Consider the following 15,757-nt stretch of genomic DNA (forward strand, 5'->3'; position numbering starts at 1 on the left):
ACAGATGAGAATATTAACTCTACTAGTATGAGAAGATTATTTAGTGAGTGGCTAAGATCTTGATTGCACATGTTAATTGCATTGAGTGAATCTCAGTTTGAATTGAAACTTTAGATAAGAAAAGAGAGTAAGCTTTTAATATGAATTTCTCAGTTTTGGGATAGCTGAGGGATAAATTGTGTTCTTTTGCTGGATTGTGGTTTGTGCTGCTGTTATTTTGTTTGAATCGGGTTGTTTCTGGTATATAAAGCTAATGTCTTTATGTTATTTGGGTTATCATTAATATTATAAAAGTGCTAGCTTTGTGATTCATCTATGAATTTCACTACAGAAAATAAAGGAAGAGCTGTTGGAGTAGAAAAGGAAGAGCCACTAGATCCCCTGGCTGAGAAACTTCATCAATAAAGGTCAGGGTTAATGGTAAACCGCTACCACCCTCCTGGCCTTTTTTGTTGTCGAGCATCTCCTTTTTTTATTAGTAGGTAGGACCTTGTTCCAAAGGTGTTCTAAAATGCTTTTTTTTTTTTGGGGACAAAAAGCCTTTTTTAATTGTCCAGTATTTGCATTTTGTGCTGCTGTGGTTTTGTTTGAAGTCATGCATATTCTAGTATGTAAGCTAGCCTTTATTGGTTTTCTTGATTTTCCTGTTCCTTTGTTAATGCCTACTGCCTGCCATAGTTCTTGATCAATTCATTTTGATCTGGTCATGAAAGATGATGATAACATTATGCCCGTTATACACTAAAAAGTCTCATATACAGGACCATTTGCATAGGAGTTGAGAGGAGGTCGGTAAACTTATCCAATTAGTCGGTAATACCTTCTGCTTCAATGCATTTGTATAGAGAGAGATTAAACCTGGAGAAAAGAAAATATCAGTCAATATTACCTTGCTGCAATATTAAGTAAAAATAATAAGTTATTATAATGAGTTATCTTGATTAACCTCTATAGAGTTTAAACCAATTTAGGTCGTTTTTTGCACATTGTCCCTGGATTCTAAAGTACAACAGAAATAGCTTCATTTTGTGCTTGTTTGCCGCATTTAATTTTTTTTTTCTCCACAGTCTATTCATATCCCTAAATATGTCAACACTAGATATACCTTGCTTTACATTTCAGGACAAGCTGGTATTTTGCAGAGCTAAATTAACCAGGTTTGTGCTTGAAGATGCATGGTTCTCTGCAGCCTGCCCCTCGTGCTCAAAGTAAATAAGGAAAAGCCACAGAGTCAACTACTAATCTGCCCAGATCATGAAATGCAGCAGCCACTTTACAGGTAACGCAATCCAAAATTTAAATTAATGTCTTCAATTTTAAAACTATCTTGAAATATGGAATGATGAATGCCTAAGCAAACTGGGTAACGTTGTTCCTTTAGAGTTTGTTTCGATATTTGTATCTATAAATAAGCAAAACTCTATTTCCAGTCCATTATGCTAGTTATGATTTAAGTTATGTTTTGCGATACCATGATATGTAGAACTATGGAATCCTGTAACTACGTCTACCATAAATTTTGATACTTTAGAGTACAATTCTTCTCTTAGCTTCTTTTAGGTCTAAATGGTTTAGTTGCAACGCTGCATAGAAATTGGAGGTACATTCTAATTCATGGTTTTGTAATAACCATCTTACATTGAAAGTATATAGGAATTGAAGTTGATGGGTTCCATGCTAAGTTCCACTTTTCATGATTTATGATTTATACATGGATTTCAGGTCCCAGTGATAGCACTTGCAATGGGTCAGAGGAGCTTGATTTCACGGGATACTTTGCACACAGTTTGCTGGTTATCTGCCTTCTGGTACTATGGCTAGACAGTTTAGAGTAGCAAAATACTCCCATGTTTGTCTAAAGGCGGTGGAACTAGTAGGATACTATGGCTACAATCACGAAGTTGAACTTGTGAAGTAATTAACAAAAACTGCTAGTATTCTGGAGAAATTCTGTTGATCCTGTTTATTGGTTGTATAGACGACCCAACAGATGAAGAGAGTCACGAGACAAGTATGCAGTGACAATGGAAGAATTGTTCAAGAGCTCTGGCTCGGCAGCTTAAAGAAAAATTGCCTCTGCAACTCTGGAAGTTGTGTGCCTGTAGCTACTAGCTAGCCTAGTAGGAAACTACATTGCTAAATTATTTGTACAAATAATGACCTCTTGTTTCTAATTATGTTATTCTGGAACTACAAGCTTGATACGTAGTTGAATGATGAACGTTTGTAATAAACTGCAGCACTTAAATTATTTGGAGATGGTGTTTTACATTGCATGGTGGAGAACTAAATTTGGTAATTAGACTGAACTACTGAAGTATGCTATACAATATCTTACAGAGCGACTTCCTGATTGAACTGGGAGTCTGGAAATCAACATGAATGAAGTAAAGTTACACCCTCAGGCATCAAATCTGCATTTGACTATTGTTCGAGTTGATATATGCCAGAAAATGTTACTGATTTCGTATTAAATATGCAGAAGTGAAGAAAATTATTAGCCGAAAAAAAAGAACAAAAAAGAAGAGAAATCGATCAGGAAAGAAAAAAAGGAAGAATGAAACTAAATGCTTCGAACAGAGGAGCTCAAGTACATTTTAGATATGACTCTGCCGAAGATGAAAATGAAGTTAAGAAAAGCTGTGGTTTGCTATTATTTATTCGGAAAAAACTTTCCATCTCCTTTTTTTCAGTCTAGGTTGAGTTGGGTCGTCGAAAATCTTTGACTTGACGGTCTTGAGAAACCCAAATGCAACTCCCCTGTGCCAGTGTTTTGGTCTTTCAATGTTTCATTAATTGGATTGTTGTTTCCTATGCTAGATAGGGGGTAATCATCTAAGAGCCATATTCTATGTTTAGCATCCATTGTCTATAAAAAGAGGCTATCTAGTGCTCTCATGCATTCTTCCGCAGTTCTGCTGCTGGGTCCTGGCTATTCTCTACCCATTTCCATTAACCAATGGTTGAAGTTGAACCAAGTAGCAAGGTAAAACTACGTTGTTAAATGTTAATGTTGCATCGTTTTTCTTTCTGTAAATAGGTGGCTGCAGTGAAATTAAAATGGGTATTGTGTTTCTGGGAATCAGACTATTGCAAAGCAGCATCTTTTCTTGATTCCTTGTATTTGGTTTGGCTGCGTAAATGTTTCGATTGGTGTTTCTGTCATGACTTAGGAAACAGAATGATGTATTTATCTATTGCCTGGTAATACCATCTTTCTCAACATTGATTTTTCTTTTATTGGGTTTAATTCATAGGGTGGTTCCCACTTGAGCAAAAGAAAGAAGAAAGATGTTGCTGGCAACATGATGGACAGAATCAGTGGATTGCCGGATGAAATTCTTGTGAGTATACTGTCTCTGTTGCCCCTAAAGGAAGCCCAAGCTACTAGTATCCTTACTAGGAGGTGGCAGTATGTGTGGGCGTATTGTACTACTCTCAACTTTGATGATGAGAAGAATTTAGTCAGATTGCGCCTGTCGGACAGAGAAGCACTCGAATTGGAAATGTGTAGGTACGTCAATTGGGTGGATAGTGTGTTGAAACAGCATAGAGCCTTAAACATTGAGCGATTCAGGGTTTATTTTAAGCTTGATTCTAGAAGTTGTATTGATAAATGGATTCAATTTGCAATGAGGAAAGGAGTTCAAATGCTTGAGTTGGACTTTGTTTTTACTCTTTATCTACATCTTCCGAAATACAGTTTTAGTAACAAACTGTTAGGTATCAGCAAAACCTCTGCTTCGAAGTCCTTGTGTTCTGAATACATTGGTTTTAAGTGCCTCAAAGTTCTTGATTTGAAAACTGTTGATGTGGACCAAGAAGTTCTTGAGTACTTCATGTCTAACTGTTCACTTCTTGAACGACTGACCGTGTATGCTTCCTCGTCATTGGTTAATCTGAGAGTTGTTGGTCAATTGATTGCATTGAAGTACTTGGTGATAAAACGATGTAAAAATATCAAAACCATTGAGATCTGTGATTCAAACCTAGTTTCATTTGTTTATGACGGACCTGTGAGAAACTTGGTTCTTAGTAATCTACCACTTCTTGTTGAGGTTTCCCTTTTTGGATGGTTGGCACCCGATTTCTTAGAGATTGCCTTCTTACAACTGTCCTGCTGTCTTTCTCAACTGGAGATTCTCAAACTCAGCTATGCGGTTTGTATTGTTATAAATGCATTGTAATTTTTTTTCCTTTGTTGTTGGATTTTGTTGGTGCCTTACTTGATGTTTGTTTTTCAGTGGAGCAAAATGGACCCTGTGATTCCTTCATTACCTAATCTGAAGTGTTTGGAATTAGTAATTGATGAAGATGAAAACTTTGCTCTTCTTCATCTCGCATCTTTCATTAAGGAATCTCCTTGCATGCATACACTTGTGTTGCGGATATGTATACTAAACAGTGTATTTTGTATGTGCACCTCTTGATTGTTTTGTTTATTAGATTCACAACTGATGAGGACGATGATAATGAATTACAAGTTATCGATATTTCTATATAGTTGGACTTTTTCTAGTGTATAATTGATATAGTCTAGGTTTTCGTACTGAACAGAAATACAAGCTTTTTCTTTCGCTTGAGCACATAGGGTTCAATTAGGTAGAATACAAATTCCAATTTCAATTTGTAGAAAAGAGTAAGTACAAATTAACTAGACAACAGAAAGGTTGAACTTTGCTGCCGATTGCTGTATAGTGGCCGGATAGTTGATCCCTTGGAATTTTTATCTTCCTTTGATTTGAATGATGACTTTGATTCCATTTTGATCTGACTTCTTTGAATGAAGATTATTTTTTCTTCAGAAATGTATTTTCACTAAATAATAGAATATTCAGATGTAACTCAATGTCTAGGATAAAATCTAGAATGGTATACTGTTTATCATTCTCGGAGGTTGAAAATTTGGCAGCTATATTTGAAAAGATTTGGTTAACAGAATCGAAGGTGATTCTTGTTGGCAATCCGGGCAATAAGAAGGAGCAGCTGTTCTGTGGTAGAGTGACTAGAGTCGTCATGGGTTCTCTTGGAAATCGATTCTCTGGTCAAATATGAGGTATGAGATTATATGAGAGAACAAAAATATGGAATTCTAGTGTGGAATTTTCATTCTTTGCCAACTGAAGTTGGGTCTTCTCAATGCAGTTACTTATTGAAAGATATTGACTCAATTGTATTGAGAAACCCAAATGCAATTTTTTTTTTTAAAAATGTTATTGATGGGTTGGTGATTTCCTATGCTATTGAAGCAGGTGGAGTAATCTAAAAGTATAGAGTTGGTCCCATGTAGATACACATCAATTCTTTCATTTGACCAAATCTATAAATCAACCAAACATGTCTGGCAAGAATACAGATTGGCCCTTTTACTGTCTCAGATATTTTGAGCTTATTATTCTCATGCAGTCTTCGTAGTCAATTGACCAAACGAGTTAATGAATTAAATTGGACGCTGACATGATGAAATGTACATAGTTCATAGAAATAAGAGGAGGTACGTACTGTGTTGGACTGTTTGTACATATTGGTCAATTGGCCCCCCATGCACCCGTTAACAGATTATGTATGCCTTATGATGGAAAAGACAATTGCTAGCTGTTTAAAACTCGAGCACGTGTCATTTTGAACCGACCGTATAAAAAGAGGAAACCCCTCCAGTCCTTCCTCTTTCTCCGACCACGCAGCTTCTTCTCTCATCAGACTCCAGCCTCGATCTCCCAAAATAATTTCTGGGTTCTTTACCCAACAATGCTCCAAGTCGGAATTGGACTGGAAACTTCAACAGCGCTGTAGGTATTGTGATGAGAGAGATGGACACATTGTATATGTAGGGAATAATTACATTAATAACCCGCTCCTAAGGCTCTTCGGGTTAATTTCTTTGTACTCAAGGCAATGCCTAATGTCCCAAGAAAAGACTCTGTCCAGGTACTTTTCTCAAACGTCTCTCTTCCATCCTAGACCTTACTCTATTAGCATCAGTCCCTCTCCCATCTGCTGCATATATCTATATTATGAAGCATTACATCCGGCCTTGAATTTTCAGGGTCCATTAATTCAGAGAGCAAGGCATCAGTTTTCTCTTTAAGTTCAAATATTCCCATGAATTCTACAAGCACCCACCAGAGACTCAAGTAGGCTTATTGCAGGTTTACAGGGCAGTCCCCCAGCAATGTCATAAGCCTCGTTCAAATTACCCGTTCGTCTTAAAAGGTTCTGTTTTGATACTTATGGAAAATTTGGTGCTTCTATGATTTATCAATTAATAGTGTGGGTGGATGATGTTGCCAAAACCCAGTGGGGGAAGAACATGTTGCTTAAATTTTGTTTACAGTAGATCGACTACACACTCTCATATCGATCTCTTACCTATATCCAGAGTTCCCAACTTAATAATATGATGGTACTTGGATCTTGCTGCTTGCTTGTGTTTCCTCTTTTTCAACTGATCAGAAAAACCAACGGCAGTCTTTTCCTGAATCCTTCTAACCAATAACTTTGAATCGCACAGCTGAAGAAGCTCCAGGATGAAAATGGTCCAGATTTCGTGGTTGAGGTTGTTTCTCTGTTCTTTCAAGATTCTGAGAAGCTTCTCAACAATATGGCCAGGGCTCTGTGAGTTTTTGTCTTAATGTTTACTGTCAATCTTTGATTGCTTCATTTTGGACATTTCGGTTTGTGGTTGTAGTGATGTGTGTGAATAATGTTGATTGGGTTTTTTTTTTATTTGTTTTTCGTGTAGAGAGCAGAATGTTGTAGATTTCAAACAAGTAGATGCCTGTGTGGCTGTGTCCATCAATTCAAGGGTAGCAGTGCGTGCTATTTCCAATTGTTGCGCTTTTCAGAAAACAGTTTCTGATGTTGAGATTGGTTTTTTTCCTGTTGTGCAATATTGTGCTGTTTGTGTTAAAATTATTTAGAAGCTCTAATGTGCTGCTATTGTACTCTGTTGAAGGTTGCTATTTATTGCATTTTATGTAAACTGAGTTTAAAGCTTCATTATACTGTATATAGTACTGCCATGTAACCAAGTCATGTAACAGTTGATAGCTACAGGTTTTGATAGCTGTCAGAAAGTCATACATTTTCTTAGTGTAACCAAATTGTTCATATCAGTGGGGCGTACCTTTGATTCTATCTGGATTCTTTGTTTCTAGTCTTACCATGTCAACATGGTTTTTCAGTCATCTGTGATTGATGCAAATCCTCTGTTTCAGGTTTTATGTTAATTTTTCAGGAAGTGTGATTGTGACGAGGAAAAGATGCTGATCATGTATTCTAATCGGGGCCTCGGGGGGGGGGGGTTCCTGTTTTATTGTCTTTGGAAAGTATGAATACCTTATTATAGCTGTTTGAAACTTCAATCTGTATTCACTCTTTTTAATATTTAATACTTTCGGTTACTCTAATATTTGTCAAGAAATATAATTTTATATATTTTCAGTTAAAGAATACATGGAAATAGGCAAGTGCTGTAAAATATATGAAAAATACTTCCGGTAACTATGATTGAACCTATGGAAATACAATTGCTTAAAGAAACTAATTTGAGTTTCTTGAATTTTGTCTCAAATTAAATTTTACTGCAATTTTGCAAATTGGGTGAAGCTGTTTAAATTTCTTGATTGATTATTCGCAGGTGTCAGCTCTGGAGCACAATGTAAAGATATAAGAATGTACTAGCAGCCACTCTTTATGTGCGAAACTGAAATGTGCTAGCAGCAGCCTTTCAATTGTTGATGAAGGTACTTTTGTCAATACTAAGAAGTCTAAAGATTGGAGAAAGAGGTTCCATTGAGGAAAGCTTTGATTTGGGGAGGTAGGGGTAAGAGAAAAATGAAAAATGTATTGAGAAGCAAGGCAAGAAGCAACCCCTTATTTGAGAAATAGTTGAGAATTATGATATAGTTGAGTAATTTTGACCGTTGTGCCTTTAACCATATATAAAAGATGGACAATATAGAATAATCATGAATTCATGATAAATAATACAAAATTTAATCCCATAGTGAGCACCGCACTTCCGCACACGCGTAAGTCAAAATAATACGAGAGCATCCTCCTAAAGTTTAGACATGTGGTGGCCTCAAATTATATAATGATTTCTCAATGTATTTTTTATGAATGGTGATGAATCAGTAATAGTTACTCTGATGTCTAAAGTGAGTAATACTTTGAGTTATAGTAGGTGCAGATGGAATAGGTTGTTTACCCTAAATGTACGTTCATTTTACCAAATATTTATAGGCGAACTCGAGCGAATATCTCGACTATTGTGCATAGTGGTGTGCTTGATCCACAAGCCATGCGTTATTAGATTCATGATGCCACTCTCAGGATGACATGCGTGAGTGCTTTCCGCTTGCTACGGATTTGGATGAGCTGGCTGGCTAGTTCCACCTTATCCTGATCCACCTCGAGAAGATTCCTCCTCGAGAGGATCTCTCCTTGGATCGTTCTTCGAGGAGATTCTTCCCCACTTAGATCTTCCGTCAAAGGGTTCCACCCTATTGAGATCCTCCTCGAAGGGTTTTACCTTGTTGAAATCTTCGTCGAAGAGTTTCACTTTTTCTAAAAAGAATCTTCTTCATGTATCACGAATTCATAATGCAACTGGCAAGGTATTTCACATGTTTTGTTTTGATATCTCTAATTGAATTTTACTTTCTGTTAATGTTTGTCAATGAGATTTATACTGCCAACTTGATATGCCTTTGGCTCAAAGTAGGGAAGGATATGCCTTTCGAGTTGACTGACTTTGTCAAATTTGTGAATTCTTCTAAGCAAGCAGGAGAAGAGAATTTCATACTATTGAAGTTTCTACCATAATAGTTGTGCATTCTTTGTGGTTGTGTGATCTGAATAATTTCGTATTATACTTTTTTGTTACTCTTTAAAATCCATCAGATCCGTCAGATTTCGATTTGATTTTCCTCACATTTGGGCTTATAGAACTTGTTCCAACAGAGCCTCTCGTTTTTGGATTTTATGTATCGCGTTCGATCAGCCTGGTAGGAATTATGATTTTGGTTATATATATGCAAATCATGAAATAATTTACTGTATCACCTATGATCATTGGTTTTGAAAGATATGCAGTTGATGAGACAAGCTATGGTACTTGTGGGTATCTCATATACTCATTTACAACTATTCGAACAAAAAATTATAATTATTGAACCAAAATTACAACATTGAGAACAAAAGTTACCATATTTATTTACACTATTTACATATAGTTAAACAAAAATTACAACATTGACAACGAATTTGTTCAAAAGCTTGTAACAATGTCGTAAGAGGTGTAATTACCATTATTAGAACTAAGATTACAACAAAAATTACAACATTGACAACGAATTTGTTCAAAAACTTGTAACAATGTCGTAAGAGGTGTAATTACCATTATTAGAACTAAGATTACACAAAATAGGACTCAACATTACCACTCTGACAACAAATTTGTTGTCACTTTTGTAAATGTGGGTATGAGATACCCACAAGTACACTAGAATTTTCCTGCAGTTGATAATGTTCTGCTTGCTTCATCTCATTTAAAGTGGGTAAGATTCATTGAAAAATTCTTTCTAATTGCAGGCAGCAATTGCAAGTTTACTGTTTTTGGTTATGATTGTCTGTTATTTGTGATGACGCTACTTAAAATGACAATATTGATGCATTTGAGCTGATGTCGGAAATAAAATATACTGATCATATATGCAATTGAATTTATGCTCTGTGGATTGATTCAGTTTAATGCAGTAAACATTTCTGCACACAACCCAGAGAAAATTGCCCATGAAGAGCAAAGATTAAAGCCACAAACTCTCATCGAGAAGAAACAGAGATGATGGTTTCTAATAGATTAAGCACATGTTGGATGCAAGTCATTTTCATGACCTTTCTCGGACGGGAAAGTTTATACGTGGCACTTTATTCAGGTCAAACCGTAAAACCGTCAAACCTCGGTACGAGTAGTCGAGTACCTGCTAATATATGCGCGCAATAATTAATTAATGACCGAGGTCATCAACATTATTCGCCAACACAAATACACGTGGACCCATCTTCTTCGTCTGTCTCAACTTTAAGCATATGTCCTATTAGGCTATTACCCAAAAAAAAAACTCCAGAATGAGACGGATCACGGATCCATCTATTCTTCTTCTTCCTCAGCAGCGCTGCTCTCTCCGACTGGAATTTTTTGGACTTTGGTCTCATCAGCCATTGCTCCACTGGTAGTACCAGTGTCCGAGGATGGCGGGAAGTTTAGCTTGGCTCTGTCAGCTCCGCGAAACTCGAGGGCCTTCGTGTCATAAGCCCTGGCTGCCTCCTCCTCCGTCTGGAAAGTCCCGAGCCAAACCCGAACCGCGCGACGGGGGTCCCGAATCTCCGCCGCCCATTTTCCTCCTGGTCTCTGCCGCACTCCCCTGTACTTGCTCGTCTTCACCTTTTTAGTTTTTACCTTTGTCCTGCTCGCTTGGCGGGAACAAACCACAGCCAAGGCAATCGTCCTTCCCCATCTTACATACCTGACACGTGTCATCACAATCCGAAAATGGTATCACGAATTGATCGGTGCCACCCGTTGCTGGCGGTGGCTGCAGGGAGGGTGCATTGTCTGTGCCAACGCCACCGCGGATTACCCGTTTCAGGGTGGAGACAATGATAGCGTGCTCCTGCTCCTTGGGCATTTTACTCCCACTGCTTTTCATTTTCGAGTCCGAGTGTAGCTGGGAAGTTTTCTTACCAAAAATACAGATACCAGGATTTTGATTTTTGAGCGGGTGCCAAAGAAAATTGATTTGGTATTTATAGAGCCATAAAGGTGGGCCAGCTTTCTAAATCAAATGTGGCGCCAGGACAGCGGGTAGGCCAGGCTTAAAAAGATAAGGTGCGTGTGCGGCTCGTGTTTGGGGGATGGGCTTCTGGAGTTGTGACCAATTCCACCGGAAGAATGGGCCTCTATATTGGATGGCCCAAACTTTATTTTTCATGCTGCCGCGTTCTGTCGTCGTGGCCTCCTTATACATTTACAGCCCAGCACTTTTTGAGCTTCTAGAATATAATAATATATTTGATTTATCTTGCTTTTACTTAAAAATAATGGTAAATAGGAATTTCAGTGAGATCATTTTGAGGTCCTTCTCATTTTCAAGTCATTCATTTGCAATCATGAAGACCGAGAATGCTCTGATGCGTTTGGAAAGTTGTTTGCTCTGTTGTTTTGTATGCTAATTGATTTAGGAATACATTAGACAGAAATTGGTGATAATTTGAAGCTATTTGTGAATCCATGAATTTGATAGCTATTGGTGTGATAAAAATTGCTAAATTGAAATAACGTTCTAGCATTGTCTCACAAGTAGGGAAGGGATGGAACTGGAAGATGTATGGGTAATTTGGAATTTTATATAAAATTAAAAATAAAATAAAAATTGAAGAAAGTGTAATTTAGATCTCTTATGGAGTGGTCAAATTTCCTTCAATATTAGTAATTATGTTGCTATTCATTGTATAAATTAACTTCATCGATAAAAGCTTGACCTCTTCTCTTTTTTAAAAAAAAAAGTTTTACATTTATATATATTATTATTTTTTGAAGAGTTCATTTAAATCATTGAGTTGACTATACGTGACAAACCTAGTTACAGTTAAATTGGATAGTGAAATGGCAAAAAAAAATTGGATAGGGATATATAACTGAAGTGAGAATTAAAGGTTGTTTGGACACTTTGTTGACTTGATTCCCCACTTAGGCCATATCTAATGGAGGGCTGTAGGATGGATTTAGCCCTTAAAATCACGATTTTCATCTCTAAGAGCAAGTGCAGCGGTGTGGTTTTGCCCGGCTGCCAGCAGTGAAAAATGACGTGTTGCCCAGTCAAGCCCAAAATCCAACCTCCACCGGGCCCTTGATAACCAGCCAAAAGATGGCCTTTCTTGACCAAAGCCAAGAAAAAAGGCAACTCCTTGACATTTTCCTTGACCAGCCAATGCCTCTGCCAGCTCGTGCATTCCCCAAACGTGGGTGACGTATGTGGAGAGAGAAGGGAGCTGCGACGCGTGGAAGAGAGCCATTGGTCCACTTTGAATTCTGATTGCAATGGTCAATTAATCTCAGCCCTTCATTTCAATTAAATGGGCGATCCTACGGTAAACAATTAACATGCAGTGAATATATATAGAATTATTCTCAGGTGCGGACGTTCGTACCAAATTTTCGGTACGGATTTCCTGTTTTCGACCACTTTCCGGCCGCATTTTTACATCTTAACCGTTCAGTTTTTAGGTCCTAGTGTATAGATCACCTCTACAAATTTTTAGCCAATTTGGTGATCGTTAAGGTATCCAAAACTGCATTTTACACGAACGGACCGAATCTGTCGAACCGGAACCGTTCGTATTTATAATGGTAAATTACAGTTTTGGATGCCTTAACGATCACCAAATTGACTGAAATTTTGCAGAGGTGATCTATACACTAGGACCTAAAAACTGAACGGTTAAGATGTAAAAATGTGGCCGGAAAGTGGTCGAAAACAGGAAATCCGTACCGTCCGCTCGGTACGGACGTCCGCACCTGAGACGGACTATATATATATATATATATATATATATATATATATATATATATATATATATATATATGAACAGTCTTGACCGGTTAAGAAAAATAACGGGTGGAAACCCATGTCCAGTGGCAATGAACAGTATCTTGACTGGTCGAATTCTTGACTTCTCGACCTTGACATTTCTTGACTACAGGTGAACTTGCTCTAATGGGTGGGCTGAGCTAAACCAAAATAGATTTTGAGGGGTTATAGGGCCAAGGGCTGGGTTGCCTTTATCCCTTTATATAGCCCTCAAACCATGGAGCCCTAAGAGCAAATGCACCCATGTACCAAGGGCAATTGCTCATTTGCCAACCAAATTGGTACTACCAATCCACTATTCATCTAAAATTGGTAATTGCCTCCAACTTACACAATGCACCAATAAAAGGCAATTTGACTGCCAATTTACTATTCACACTTCCAATTTGAAGAATTCATTAATTCAAAATGATGTTAAACTTATAATTTGATTAATTAATGTGAGATTAATCCTTGAACATTAATTTAAAAAAAAATTAAGAAATTGTTTTAGGAAAACTGAAATTGGGAGATAATTGAGTCATTCTTTCATTGATAATAAGGGTCTCTTTATATAGAGGATTACAAGCATAGAGAGATAAAGTTGTACATGGAAATATAATCGTATATTGATTGGATATCTACTAAGATTCTCCGAGATTATTTATAATACAAAACCCTATTACAATTAGAGCAAGTAACCTAGAGTTTGGGTCAGACACATATTCTGGATTTACTTGAACAGAAATAATATTTTTAACAAATCACATTCTATATGCATAGATATCATTATCATCAGAAGAATAAAAAATTTAGGATTGATGGAGGAAGAAGATGGAGAGATTTGGTGTGAGAAATTAAGGTGAGGGAGTAGGTATCTATAGAATTTTTGAAAATAAATTTATGATTTTTTTTTTACCTTTCAGATTATTTTTTAGAGTGAAAAATAAGTTACCATTGCCAATTAATTGCAGTCATTGGATCGAACGATCCAACAGCTACAATTAATTGATCGTTGCAGAAAAGTATCAGCTAGAAAAAAAAAATAGAGCCGTTGGCAGCAGGCCCATGTGAGTGCGGAGCCCACCACCAAAGGTCGGGTTAAGCCTTCCAATTGCCCTTCCCGCCCCCCACCCCCAGCAGCTGGAGATGGCCTTAAGTACACTTGACCAAACTGTTTGACTTTTATAGTACGTACAGCAACCAGCTGTCTACAACCCTTTCAATTCCAAACGTGTTCTTTTAAATTAGGGAAAAAATCATGAATAGTACCCGAAGTAAGACCCACTACGAATTTCAGTACACAAATTTCCAAAACATAAACTTTGGTACATCAAATATTAAGCCCGACCCAATATACGTACACGACGTCAATGACTCCGTCAGACGTCGTGCCATTACGCACATAATGAAGGGCAAAATTGGTTTTTCGTTTGTCAACATATTTCCTCTCTCTTCTGTTCCGAACCACTTTGAGGAGAGCAGAGCCGTGAGAATGGTGAAGGGCAAAACAGAGAGGAGAGAGAGAGAGAGAGAGTACCTGAGCTGACGAACAGTGAAGACGAGGCGGGGAGGACCTGATTGGCGTTGGGAGAAGCAAACGAAGGATCAGTGCGATCAGATGTGTCGGCGGAGCAGGAGACGAACAGTGAGGACGAGGCGGCGTCGGAGTCGGTGGAGGATCTGGACGGCGAGGGCTCGATGACGAGGTGCTGCTGCTACTGCGGCGTGACTTCGATCACCGAGAAGGCCCAAAAGGGGGATCAAAACTCGTCATCGTCTCTCTCTCTCTGTTGGTTTTCGATTCGTGTTCGCTTTTTCGGTGCGAATTTCAATTTCCGCTACCCGTTTTTGGGATTCAATTGAGTTGGGATTATTAGGTCTGAATTGAATTGGTGCTCTAATTGTTTTGGTGATGCTTAGTTTGGCATGTTTAATGCTTTATCTTTGTTAAATTATTGATTTTTTTTTATGAAATTATGATTCTTCGAGCTGGTTTTCAGTTCATATGACTTTTTTTTTTTTTTTTTCTTCAGAATATTGGTTTTTTCTTACTAGAAAGTTTGGATTAAGTTTCAGTTATGGTAGTTTATAGATGATAGGTTGGATTCTAGTAGGTAGAAATTAACCATGAAATGGAGTAGGAATTGGTTCTGTTAGTATGAAGGGTCTTTGAATTCATACTGTTTTGCATAACTATTTGACTCTTACAATCCTTGGGTTACTTGCAGTCCTATAGATGTCTGAATCACAAGGGGAGAGTCCAACAGGCGGAGGCCACGGCCATGGCCATGGCGGGTCGGGTCGGGAGAGTCCGAAAGCGAGAGAAGGAGGGGAGAGAGGGAATGAAAGAGCATCAGTTGGAGTTTGGTGGTGGAGTTAGAGTGAAGGAAGCTTCTGGAGAGGAGGAGTTGTAGCCGAGTAGCGGTCCGCTGCCAATGGTAGCATCGGATCCCGGAACCTGCTTCAGATTTCCAATTGAGGGAGAGAGAGAGAGAGAGAGAGCTGGGTGCCCAGAACAAAAGAAGAGAGATAGATGGGTGCTCATAGTAAAAAAAATGTGAAGAGACCGTTTTACCCCTTAAAATACGACAGCTGTCACTAAACTAACGGCGTCATTGACGTCGTGTACGTATATTGGGTCGGGCTTAATATTTGATGTACCAAAGTTTATGTTTTGGAAATTTGTGTACTGAAATTCGTAGTGGGCCTTACTTTGGGTACTATTCATGAATTTTCCTCTTTAAATTATATGTGTGGGTCGTCTATAGTAGCACAAGGGCTTTTCTCCGCAGCTAAAGGACAAAAGTAGGTGCTATGTAGAGTACTATAGTTATATTGGATATTCACATGATGATAAATATGTAGCAATGGAAATGGACCCATTAACAGCTTAGCATAATGATGCAAAAGGCAACCGCTAGGTGTACAGCTTCAGCAAATTTCACATTGAACCAACCATATAAAAACAGAGGAAACCCCTCCCAGTCCCTCCCTTTTCTCCGACCAAGCAGCTTCTTCACTCTTTACTCTCCAGCCTCTCCCAAAGCACTTTCTGGGGTCCTCACCCAACAAAGCTCCAAGTTGGACTTGCACTGGAAACTCCAACGTCGATTGGTCAT

At 38.1% G+C, this 15,757-nt stretch overlaps 1 protein-coding gene and 1 long non-coding RNA gene across 2 annotated transcripts; both read left to right on the forward strand.

Moving 5' to 3' along the window:
- The first annotated feature begins 528 nt into the window (after positions 1 to 528).
- Positions 529 to 2,274, forward strand: LOC133720537 (uncharacterized). Its single transcript, XR_009851922.1, has 3 exons — positions 529 to 813; positions 1,123 to 1,279; positions 1,723 to 2,274. It is a non-coding gene; the product is annotated as an uncharacterized LOC133720537 (long non-coding RNA).
- Positions 2,275 to 2,959: 685 nt separating this feature from the next.
- On the forward strand, positions 2,960 to 7,672 carry LOC133711465 (putative F-box protein At1g49610). Its single transcript, XM_062137606.1, has 7 exons — positions 2,960 to 2,986; positions 3,041 to 3,127; positions 3,258 to 4,160; positions 4,245 to 4,301; positions 6,512 to 6,615; positions 6,743 to 6,899; positions 7,640 to 7,672. The coding sequence occupies exons 1-7, from the start codon at positions 2,960 to 2,962 to the stop codon at positions 7,670 to 7,672; spliced, it is 1,368 nt and encodes a 455-aa protein (XP_061993590.1).
- The last annotated feature ends 8,085 nt before the right edge of the window (positions 7,673 to 15,757 follow it).

The sequence above is a fragment of the Rosa rugosa genome, chromosome 1 (assembly GCF_958449725.1).
Source record: "Rosa rugosa chromosome 1, drRosRugo1.1, whole genome shotgun sequence".
Classification (NCBI taxonomy): Eukaryota; Viridiplantae; Streptophyta; class Magnoliopsida; order Rosales; family Rosaceae; genus Rosa; species Rosa rugosa.

Bases quoted from the DNA above. Each gene is read 5' to 3' on its own strand.
- LOC133711465 (XM_062137606.1), top strand. From the start codon at position 2,960: ATGGTTGAAGTTGAACCAAGTAGCAAG. The intron at 3,128-3,257 runs GTTTGGCTGCGT...TTTAATTCATAG, and splicing joins TTCTTGATTCCTTGTATTTG to GGTGGTTCCCACTTGAGCAA. The intron at 4,302-6,511 runs GTAATTGATGAA...TGAATCGCACAG, and splicing joins ATCTGAAGTGTTTGGAATTA to CTGAAGAAGCTCCAGGATGA.